This window comes from Chanodichthys erythropterus, chromosome 3 (genome assembly GCF_024489055.1).
Source record: "Chanodichthys erythropterus isolate Z2021 chromosome 3, ASM2448905v1, whole genome shotgun sequence".
NCBI lineage: Eukaryota > Metazoa > Chordata > Actinopteri > Cypriniformes > Xenocyprididae > Chanodichthys > Chanodichthys erythropterus.
The window spans coordinates 41,798,901-41,811,377 of NC_090223.1; the positions used below are offsets into that span (position 1 = coordinate 41,798,901).

The 12,477-nt window shown below is 37.7% G+C and overlaps 1 protein-coding gene across 19 annotated transcripts in view; it reads left to right on the top strand.

Moving 5' to 3' along the window:
* srcin1a (SRC kinase signaling inhibitor 1a) overlaps positions 1-12,477 on the top strand; it is a 71,107-nt gene that overhangs the window by 30,709 nt on the left and 27,921 nt on the right. For 11 of the 19 annotated variants that reach the window (XR_010894635.1, XM_067382326.1, XM_067382328.1 and 8 more), the window contains 4 exons: positions 423-515; positions 3,018-3,145; positions 3,692-3,712; positions 5,760-5,920. Coding sequence is in view for 18 of the 19 variants with exons in the window: in XM_067382326.1 (XP_067238427.1) it covers positions 423-515; positions 3,018-3,145; positions 3,692-3,712; positions 5,760-5,920 (403 nt within the window). In the remaining variant the exon portion in view is untranslated. The remainder of the gene's footprint in view (positions 1-422; positions 516-3,017; positions 3,146-3,691; positions 3,713-5,759; positions 5,921-12,477) is intronic. The other 8 variants (XM_067382316.1, XM_067382320.1, XM_067382322.1 and 5 more) reach the window with 6 other exon arrangements.

Genomic DNA, 12,477 nt, shown 5'->3' on the forward strand with positions numbered 1-12,477 from the left:
TTTTTTTTTCAAAATCAATATGAAACCAACATGAATACACAAAGTAAAATAGTTTTCTTTATCTTTACTGTGGTCCTCCTTATTTGGCTCATATGCATTATTTTTGGCATTGTCTTTTTATAAAGAAGTCCTGCGATTGTGTGGCACATTTAAAAAAGAGACTAGGTTATTTTTACTCAGTCTCCTCCCAAACAGATTCATCCAACAGCTAAATTGTTTTTACTCTGCAAAACAAAACCTGCACTCGGGTTATGGCACTTAATATGTATTGAGACACCCTGAGTGATGTTGCTGATAGGTAATGGAACATCTACTAACCTGCCTACAGGACCTAATATTTAGGAGAAAGTTTAAGTTGAAAACTCTTAGAAAATGTATATTTAAAAAGTGTACACTTATCCATTGTCTGTCTGCCTTGTTAGCAGGGATCGTATGGAGGCAATGGAGAAGCAGATAGCCAGTCTAACTGGACTGGTTCAGAGCGTCCTAACCCGAGCACCAGACAGCGACAGCACGTAAGACATCACTACATCCATAGAGCCATCTATGATCCATTTACATGGAACCAGAGCCAATCAGATGCTCACTTACATTGACAAAACCAACCTATAAAAGTCATCTCACTCATACAGACCATCAGACATGACAGGTTTCTGATGTACCAACCACATTAAACATTTGACACATAAAGGCCATTGTACACGGTACACAGTAGCTGCGAGTTCCCTCTTCAACTTATTTTATCAGGAAAAATCACTTTTATGGAGAAATAAATGACATTTTAAGGTATTTTAGTCATTTTTTTTAGTTAATTATCACATGCAACATGAAATACAGTATTTACGGTAATTCAGAGATGCAGTATGTTTTTGCTCTCTAGCATTGAGTATTGTTATGCTAACACATTCCATAATACCTCTCGATTGTATGGAAAACACCTGTACATAAGACTGCGTACCGTGTGAAATGCACTTTAACTGTAAAATTCCGGTTTACATAATGCATTCAACCATTTCACAATTATTCAGTGTTCTTAGCATGGTGCCATTTTGTTTTCATGCCGTAATATCCTGCTTTCTCATGTTTGCTATATAGCCATTGGCTTTTCTTATGTTTCAAAAGCTTGCAAATATGTCTTTACTTGTTGAATGTAAAGTGCTTGTATTGAAATTGTGTGTGCTGGTGGTATTTTTGTCCTGCGATCGCCATGAGTCTCTTTGTATCGGTGCTTTAATGTTGCTGGACATTTATTGTCATTCATATTCAATGTGTCAAGTCATTCACACCAACTGTGGAATATTTTGTCAGGAAATTAATATTATTTAGATTATTACCTCACAAAGAAAGTGTGTTGAGGTAAAAGCGTTGAGTAGACATTTAGAAACAAATGCATTATATAAAGAGAAAAATTCAGTAAATAGGGTTTTCAGTTAATATTAGGTAGAGTTAGGATAGAAATTGTTCACACTATGCCTGATGCAAATACTGTTGCTTAGTGACACTTTTTTTAATCAGATAATCAAAGTGCAAATCTGTTCACTTGGTGTTTAGAAGGATTTTGTTTCAAATCTTTGAATCAAAATTGTGCTCATAATTGACACTTGGTGTGAATAGGTCTTAAAGATAGTGTTAAGTGAGAGTTCATTGCTTATTCTTGTACGTCATCAAAGCCAGTTGTGGTGGAGCATAGTGTTTAATTGTTTTGGATTATAAAGGAAGCTAGTTAAATATGAATCTCAGTATTATATTGGGTTGAATAGCTCAGTTCTAATACACTACCGTCCAAAAGTTTGGGATGTTTTAAATGTGTTTGAAATAAGTCTCTCATACTCATCAATGCTGTGTTTATTTTATCAAAAATACAGTAAAAACAGTCATATATTACATTATTATTAATAATATTGAAATATTATTACAATTTAAAACAACTGTTTTCTATTTTAATATATATTAAGATGTAATTTATTCCTGTGATCGTATTATTCTGTTAAAAACAGATGTGCTCCTTTTTCAGGATTCTTTAATTAATAGAAACATCACTATAACAAGCAAGTACATGTAGTTAATTAATATTACTCAGTACTTATTTGAGTAAGTACAATGTAACTACATCACCTTGAATTAAAGTGTAACCCAAACTTTTGAATGGTAGTGAATGTGTTTTAATAGTGCTATAGGTTAAAGGTGCCATCGAATGGAAAATTGAATGTACCTCGGCATAGTTGAATAACAAGAGTTCAGTACATGGAAATGACATACAGTGAGTCTCAAACTCCATTGTTTCCTCCTTCTTATATAAATCTCATTTGTTTAAAAGACCTCCTAAGAACAGGCGAATCTCAACATAACACCGACTGTTACGTAACAGTCAGAATCATTAATATGTACGACCCCAATATTTGCATATGCCAGCTCATGTTCAAGGCATTACACAAGGGCAGCCAGTATTAACGTCTGGATGTGCACAGCTGAATCATCAGACTAGGTAAGCAAGCAAGAACAATAGCGAAAAATGGCAGATGGAGCGATAATAACTGACATGATCCATGATATAATGATATTTTTAGTGATATTTGTAAACTGTCTTTCTAAATGTTTCGTTAGCATGTTGCTAATGTGCTGTTAAATGTGGTTAAAGTTACCATCGTTTCTTAATGATGCCCCAAAATAGGTAGTTAAAAAAATTTATTAAAAAAAATCTATGGGGTATTTTGAGCTGAAACTTCACAGACACATTCAGGGGACACCTTAGACTTATATTACATCTTGTAAAAAAAACGTTTGATGGCACCTTTAAACAAAGCTGTTTTACTCAGAGGAATTGTGAAGTGTGGAAATAGTGAAAGACACAGTTGCAGTGCTTTGATAGTAGAGTAGATTGTAGCATAACCCATTATTAGGCACAGAGAAGGCAAGTGTAGTATTGCTGTAGTACAGTACATGCTAGAGTAGTGTAGCGTCAGTGTAGAGTCAGGTGCTGTAGTACAGTGGTAGTATCATGGCTGTATGATCCTCAGATGCGGCCTGCTGCGTCTCTGCATGATGGCGGGCTGCCCTCCGGACCAGGGGGCGGACTTTTCACGGCCCTTCCCTTTCTCTTCCAGCGAGAAGACCGAATCCACCAGCGACGGCTCCGCCACAGGAAGTGAGTCCAGCTTTTTCTCTATGGTTGCCCAGAGCAGTCATGAGGCAGGCTGTCAAGCGAATGTCTGATATGTCTAATATTGTGTTCTTGGTAGATCAGGCTTGAAATACTGATATTCTCAAACAGAGTGCACTTGAATGAAGGACCCTACTTTGTTCTTCTTTGTCACAATAACCTTAAAGTTTTCATGGATAGACTTTTATATTAGATAGTACTTTTTTCTTTGGTTTTCTATTTTTTTCCCCCTCTCGTTCTCCTTCTCAAATCTGTTACTGGGGTCCTCAGAGAACATCTTCTTGAATGGTCAGCCTTTCAAAGGCTGCCACCAGTTTTGATTTGCTAGATTTGTCTTTGAAGATTCTCCACGGTTTGAGAGGTGAGTCTAAATTGACTCAGTAATGGGCCATCGAGAGAGTATCCCATGAGTCCTAGTCTCCCCCTTTGAATCTGATCCACGACAGGTCCAATTCAGCACTCTGTTTCTTTGCTTCATTACACCTATTTAGTAAACTGGAACAAGCTGACAGCTTCTACTGTATGTTACAGCTGGCCCGCTGAAGAAGAAAGGTAGCCTTGTCTCTGCTCTCTCATGTTTAATGTGGATTGGCGTGTCTTTCCCGGTCTATGTAGTGTGCGTGTCTGTTTTTACAAAAATGTGATCCTTCTGCTTATTTAATGCCTGTTCCCACTGTAGCTTTTTACGGTATCTCTTCTCTACGGCCTGCCTGCACTAGATATTTCTCTCCCTCAGTCTGTTTTCACTCCTAAACTTGACACATTCACTCACTGAAAATGAAGTGTTAGGATGATGTGTCAGTATTCTCATTTCCTGAATCTTGGAGAATCAGTACATGTACCCTTTTGTTAAAAACGACTGACTGGAGAGTGCTGGTATCTCTGTATTCCTCACTAACAGCATGTTCCTCAGTGGGCCCTGGAGGTGACGACACGCTTTGTGTGTGTGCGGGTTAGTGTATCTCTGTCTGAAATCACAGGGAAGGATGGGTGTAGAGCAAAAGCACTCAATCTGGTTTCTGGAGATCTTCCTTCCCGCAGAGTTTAGCCTCAATCCTAATCAAATGCAGCCAATCCAGCTAGTCAAGGTCATGGGGTTCACTTGATTGAAATTACAGCCGGGTGTGTTAGGACAGGGATGGAAATAATGCTGTGTTCAATCCTCCTGGGAAGTTCCTTCTTACAATTTCAGAAATCGTAATTATGATATGATTAAGTGATTTTGGTCAGAGTCAGTCTTGCTGGGCAGTTTCTTTCTCTTTATTTTCACTTAAAGACAGATATAATGAAGCAAAATAAAGAGCAAAGGATGCACATTAGGTGTGTAATTGTGTATTTATCTGTTTATTTTATCATTCCTTGCTTTCATGGAGAATGATGGGAAATGTTCTTTGGTCTCCTCATAAACCAGCTAAATATTTTTTGGCAAGCTTTATAATTCTTCTTCAGTACACAGAATATGTAGAAACTATACTGAACCATTGATATTCAAAGCTTATTATGATCAATAAAATCGGCTGTAATTATTTCCTGCCCTCAATTTGAAATTATGCAAACTTCAAGTGGAAAATAAATATCACAGTTTCCACAAAAATATTAATCAGTACAACTGTTTTCAACATTGTCAATAATAAGAAATGTTTCTTAAGCATCAAATCATCATATCAGAATGATTTTTGAAATGGAGTAATGACGCTGAAAATTCAGTTTGACATCTCAGGTATAGATTGCTTAAAAGAATAGAAAACAATTATTTTAAAATGCATTTTTGATCAAATAAATGCAACCTTGCTGAGTATAAGATAATTTTTTCAAAAACAAAAATCTTACCACTGTTTGCTTTATTCATATTAAATGATTAGTTCACCCAAAAATGAAAATTATGTCATTTATTACTCACCCTCATGTTGTTTTACACCCATAAAGCCTTTGTTCATCTTTAGAACACAAATTAGGATATTTTGATAAAATCCAATGGCTCAGTGAGGCCTCTATTGACAGGAAGTTAATTTACACTTTTAAACACCCAGAAAGCAACTAAAAACATATTTAAAACAGTTAATTTGAGAATAGTGGTTCAATCTTAATGTTATGAAGGGACAAGGATGCTTTTTATGTCCAAAAAAAACGAACTAACGACTTTATTCAGCAATATCTAGTGATGGGCAAATTCAAAACACTGCTTCATGAAGCTTCGAAGCTTTACGAATCTTTTGTTTCGAAACAGTGGTTCGGAGCGTGTATCAAACTACCAAAATCATGTGAAACAGTGTGTTTTTACCTTGAATATGTGACATTGTAAAAGCAACTTTGCTGTAGGAGCTTCCCAGGTGCACTTGAAGGCATCATTAACGAAAATCGATGATTTTTGGTCGCATTTATGTGTGCTCAACTTTTAAACGCATTCGTTGCAACATGAACGCATCATAAACTCTGTTGGAAGGTCGATCTTCAGGAGCGGGACTAAATATGCTGGTTTAGAAGGTGTAGATGGGTAAGTTCAAACTAATTCATATTTGATTGAGTGTGTCATTCAAACTCACAGTGTTGATTTTTTGTTTGTTTGGGGGTTTTTTTTGTCTTGTGTTGTGGTTATTAGCACTGACTCCATCTGCCCCGCTGGCACTGATGCCTCCGCCTTCATCTGGGACCTCTCAGGCCTCCACCGTCTCCAGGCTACAGATGCAGCTTCACCTGCACGACTTACAACAGAACGCCACAGATCTGCGCAAACAGCTCGCACAGCTCCGTAAAATGCAGGTAACACTTCACACGCAAACACTCAATCTCATGCATCTCTACACCCAGCAGGTAATGGCGTGCACTGAACAAGCATGACCTGATAAAGCTGCATGCGATAAAATTGCATCTCTTCCATGTTAATCTGAGTTTTTGCTCGACATAGCTTGATATTAAAACATTACATCAAGCTTCAAAGGTCTTCTGATTGGTTGTCGTTTTACGGCTTATTGTGGCATTTAGCTTTCAGGGAGTCGAAACAAGTCAAGTCACATATATAAGTATATAGTGTGTTTATACAGCTTCACAGTAATAAACAAGAAAATAACAGTGTTCATGTTGCATAATTCCTCCATTATAAAACAAATTCAATTCAGCTGTAAGCAGCTCTTCACAAGACAATAGTGTCATCATTTAGCTCAGCTCAGTTCAATGTTGAGGACACAAACATTTCCTTACGATCTAAACTTTGTAATTTCTCTCTTACTTAGAAAGTTATAACCTAGTCTTTGAGTGTAGAGAAACACTGCGGCACAGTTGGAAGGTCAGGCATTTTCATTATCACACGACCTCAGTCTCAAAATTGGAATAATTAACGATGGACCGCTGAAATATTGAAAACTTTAACGCATACCTGAGGTCGTAATGTGGCATGATGCGAATCCAATTGCCTGTTACACCTCAGGTGTGCATTAAAATTTCAACACTTAAGCAGTTCAGAGTCAATTATTTCACGGAAATCACTTGTTCATGTGCTTACATTGGTATCCATCCCTAAAACGCTCTCCTAAGTTAACTTTAATGCGGTCTGCAAAACTGGAAATACTCGATAGCCATATTAATCAGCACCTTGGATTGTGTGGCAACCAATGAGAATCAAGTACTAAACAATGCTGAGGTATGAAGGATTGTACAGACCTGCATGTCACACTGTGAAACGTCTAGATGTTTGCTGACACGGAGGATGATTTAAGGAGATGACACAGAAGGTGGTACAGAAGGCACAGACGGCAGGAACAGCAGCACTGATTTGTAGTCTTCACGATATCTCACAGTCCAATTTATTTACACAGCAGCGAAAACAAAGAGGACGGTGCTGAATGGCCTCACCTGGTGTTTACGGCAGATTTGTTGCTTCACGTCCCGGAGCTCAGTGTGTGTGGTGTGGAGGAGGAAATTCACTGATCTAGGTCATGTTTTGTGCTCTTCAACATTTCAAACCAAAGAACTAAATGAACAAATCAGACCTGTTCAAATGTTTTTAGGCATTTTTGCGAATTTGCGAAAGATACAGTAGGGTCTGAAAGTCTGAGACCACACTGAAAATACTGGATTCAGAATAACACAAAGTGAATTTATTAAACAGATTTGCATTGTTAAAATATATGCAAACAAACAATGTGTACCTTTTTTGTTACCTTCGTCCGCCAGATGATGCAAAACGTGTCAGGGGGTAGTAAAACCAAAAACTTTTCCCCCCAACATTTCTACTGCATAAACTGCATTTTCTTAAAAGTCCGTCTTACAAGCGGTGAATTGCCCATTTAAATTACTTTTTGCTTTACATGCTAGTGTTTTATACCAGTGCGTATATATTGGTTGCGTTCCAGGAGGTACAGGGCAGAAACTCAGAGAAACAGAAAGATCTTTGAGAAGTTACTTGCATGGGGAACAGGGAAGGCCTTTGCAAACGTAAGAACATTCATATATCAGTTAGAAATGTATCTGTCAAAATGTCATATTTTTTTAGATATGGACCAACTATCCCAAGATAGCAGTCGTCTCAGACGAGCAGGATGGATATAGAATCTGATGTCTGACTGGGGCAAAATATGTTAAATAAAATACATATAGATACTGTTGTAAACTGTTGAAATTCCTTGTACAGTCAGCTGTCAGATTACCATGGTGACATGTTGAACAGGAGTAATGATAAAGGGAAATGTTTGTGTTAGTGAATGTGTGAAGGAGAGAAAGGGAGCATGTGCGGGGAGCTTTAGGGAGGGCTGAAAGCGAGCAGAGCAGAGACGGCACAGTCTGACAGATCCTATTGGATTGTGTGTGCCTGTTATACTCTTTCCTTGCTTTATTTACAGAGTTCCCACAGTCGTGCAACACGTGAAATTGTGAGGGAATTTTTAAGTATTATTTTAAGGCTTCAAAAAGTCATGGACATTTTTACGTTTTTTACGGAAAATGATTTTTCTAGATATACTCAGCTAAAAAATTGCATCAAATATTTCTCCTTGTAAGCGCAGTGTCTCACACCAGTGAAGCTTCCTGACTTTTCCAGTCATTCGTGATAACTTGATACATTTTTAAAAATCAGGGTTGCACTCACAAACAGCAAAGTTAGCTCATCAAATACTTTAAAGCCAAGCATAAATGAATAAAAAACATAAAAAAATATAAGAATATGTCATCTAAACTGACTCTAGTCGCTCACAACTGTTTTCACCACTGATAATAATAAATGTTTCTTGAGTAATAAATCAGAATTTCTGTAGGATCATGTGACACTGAATACTGGCTGCTGGAAAAATTCAGATTTGTCATTTTGCGAATAAATTACATTCAAAATAAAAACACATTAGAACAGAAAACAGTTATTTTAAATAACTGTTTCACAATATTACTGTATTTTTGATCAAATTATGCCTTGTTGAGCATAAGAGACTTCTTTCATAAACATTAAAAAATCTTACTGACCACAAACTTAGGGTAAACACACGCATTTTATTTTAGAGCCATGACTGGAAAAATCTTGCCAAGTCATAGAAATGACTTGAAGACTGATGTGTGGGAATACTGTATTTATTACACTACTGTGAGAGTGTGTTTATGTGTAAGCAAGCATGTGTTCAACTAGTCATTAATTTCCCGGCTGCTGCTGTGTGTGATTCAGTCCTATAGCGGGGCAGGCAATAACTCTTAATATCATACTCAATGATGAGATGGTATGGGCCAGCAGGGATACATAGATGGAGAGAGAGGGAGTGAGCCTCAAATCAAGTCAGCTTTTCAGTCAGCAGTGCTTTAATAAAAACTGACTGTGGAATGATAGCTACCAGTGTGATTCATGAGTGAACACCTGCATCTCAACTGTGAACTCTCTCAATAAACAGAGAAGAAAAACTAGAAATGAAGGTTCTACAGAGCCTGTTTGCAGAATTGTCTGTTTTTCTTTTAGCGGAAGCAAGGAAATTTTATCTTTCGCACAGCGGCATTCAAATGATTAATGCCACTAATTTGCTTATTCGATTAGTGACCTAAAAAGAGTGCAGAGTCTTAAATATTCATTATTGTTGTTACCTATTCATGTTCCTTATTTCAAGAGCCTAAAATCGTTTATTTCCGGGTTTATGTGGATTTTTCAACCCAGAGATTTTTTATGTGGCCTTAGACTTTTGGACCCTACTGTATGTCTTAACATTTTTGATTGCATGATCTCAATAATCTCAGATAAAAATTAGGCCTCAGTAATATCAAATACTATGTAGCCATTCAGAGCTACAAAAAACAAAAAAATCTCAAATTTTTCATGTGAAATATCTAAAAAGTCTTAAAACAAGATAAAATTTCAGAAGAAGCAACACTGCGTAAGACGTTAAGACTTCTTTTCATAAATTGTGTCTTTAATGTATTTTTCACTTGTTTAAAGTACAAAGAAGTTTATAGTGTAAAGTGCAGCAAGTATTAAAGATACAATCCATGAAAAGCCTTAATATCTTGTGTAGTGTTGCTTCTCTGGTAAGCTGACATTAGATTAAGAGATTTGTATATATTTGTATGGGAAAACAAGTCAAAAAGACTGATTTTTGTAGCATTTTCGAAACATATGACACACTCTTCCCCAATTTTAGGGTGGATGTGAGTTGGAAGACAAAGAGGCAAATGGATAGAAAAGTAGAGGAGATGTTGTAACAGTCTGGGAACACGTCACGTTAAGATGGCGAGATTGGTGTCAATTGCTTTGATGTCGAGAGCCAAGCCACTGGTGTCATGACAACAGCAGATTGCTGAGTTAGACAATTACCTGCCTGAATGCCAGAGCTCGAGACACGGCCCCTGCCCTCATCCCGTTACCTAGGAGACATGGATATGTTGAATAATGCATTAGACTCATAAATAATTCAGCTCGATGTAGGGTCTGCACAGTCTCAAGGATGAGCAGGTCCCACCATAAACTGTGTTTAAGCCTCAATTCACGGAACTTTGGTTTGTAAATCTTACATCGATTCCGGCCCGGCAGACACTAATGGATCACGAGACCTTCTTTTTATGACTATTTCGATAAGTCCCAAACCTCTCCTCTGTGACTTCAAAGGAGATGCGAACGCCACGGATCGGGTTTCGAAAGACAGGCCCGAATTCCAAACGGTCATAAAAAGAGAAAATACACGCACGCACCCACAGACACACACTCACATACAAAGACTGTATACACAAATATTATACCTGCAAATATGAATGTACCTGCCATTGTAGTGCTCGCTGCATGTATGTGTTACTAGTATAGAATCGTAGAATTGACTGTAGTAGGTTAGTTTTCATGTTAAACGATAGTAATAGAGTGTAAAGTGTATCTTCTTTATATGACGAGCGACACCTGTCGAGTTTGATCTCTCCGTAAAGCTGTGAATCCGAGCTATTCACTCATGTACGTTACATGTCTGCCAAATGCATCGTTCAATGTTTAATAATACTATGAAGGAAATGCACTGATTCAACATACCATAAATTTATTCGGGAGACAGGACAAAGGAATGTGGAAACCCGCCAAATTGCAACGCTATCATTGGAGGACGTTATCAGTAAGGCGTTCTGGTTTGTTGTCTTTAAAACACCATGACACGCGTCTTTGGTGGCACAAGTTTTCTGCACGAGTTCCTGCCGTCAAGACGGACTCTCTTCTTTATTTTCCGGTCATATTACAACAGTTAAACCTTCGTTTGAAACTTCGCCGAAACAACCTCCGGAAGAAGAAGCAACTATCAAACCGAGCGCTCCAAAACTCCAAGCACCCTGACTAACCTATGCAAGTATAACGTTTTTACGATCTTAAATACTGAGGTTCCTTGCTGGCTCTTAAAGGTGAACTGTTGCAATTTGACCTGCTTTGATCATCTCTTTCGTTTCTGCCTTTCCCTCTACTTTGTATGTATTTGTATTTACTTGTGTCCATTTAGCCGTATAACCTGTGTATTACCCGTTTCGTATATTAAACTCATTTTATCCATGCTTTTTGTTCACTTGCTCATTTTAGCAACAACCGAGTCACTTTAACGTTCTGATTCTAATATCCTTGCTCTATATTTGAAGGCTATGATAGAAAGTTAGTCTCCCGGCCCGAGAATAACATTTCTGTCATGATAATCTGTGGATAATTGTCCGTTTCGGTGGACGAACTGATAGTTTTCCACATAATTATTCAACCAGAACTAATCATATATGTGATTGATTATAATTCGTTGTAGTTAATTCACCATATATGTTTAATTCCCCGTTGGGTCGATATATGAACGTCATAAAGCTTTCTGAATTATGATATTCATATTTCATCCATAAATTGATTAATAACTGTACATCGCTACATTTATTTGGTGGAGTATTCGCGAGCATCGTTTTAAACTTGGTTGTTGAAAAAAAAAGCAGGTAGAATAATTGGTGTGTGATTTAATGTTCATGCGCGCTTTATTCAGTGAGAAGACGCACAAGTCCTCACACTACTCACCGTTAACAAGCTGCTTTTGTGTCTAAAAACACGGTAGTAAATTGTTGAACGTGAAATACACTGCAGTCCATTAATATGTCAAGCTCTTATCTGTGAAGGACGACAATCTTTGCAGTAAGTTACAGTTTTGAATATTAATTTCCGCTTGAATGAAACGAATTGATCGTCATTAAGCGTGTTCTGAAACGAGATTTTGTAGCGAGTTTCCTATTTAATCTCTGCAAAGGCCTTATCTGCCGCTATTTTAATTGAATTATTTGTGTCGTCCAATTATTCAAAAATAGCGTCTCGCTCCCTTGGTAACTAATTGGACTAGCTACCCAAAAGACGTTACCAAATACAAGTCTAATCAGAAAACAGTTTACCTGCTTTATCCGATTTGACTTGTAAAGTTGGAGCCAGTCGAAAAAACGCCCTGATCCAGCGTGACTAATAACAGCAGTGAATTATCCTGCAGTTACATATTTGTGCACTAAAATTTGTGCAAAAACGGGGTCACTAAACCCCGAGGTTCCAAAGTTTTATACTTAGGATAAAAGGTTGCACCAGTCCAGTGAACTGGCACAGAAGAATCCGCCGAGATTCTAAAAAGAGTTTGTATGTGATATGTGCAGTTAGATCAGCTGAAACGCTAATTTAAAAATATCACAGAGGTGGATGCAGTAACGCTGACCAGACGCCAGAGGGCAGTCTGTCCAGGTGGGGTACCCCCCCCTACTTCACTGTTGTGTGGACTCAGTAACGCCACCGTGTGGACGTTCTGAGTTAAAGCTGCTCTCCGTACGTTGAACTGAATTGTCTCCAAATTCGCCCGTGACTACTTCAACGTTGCTGTTATAACTGT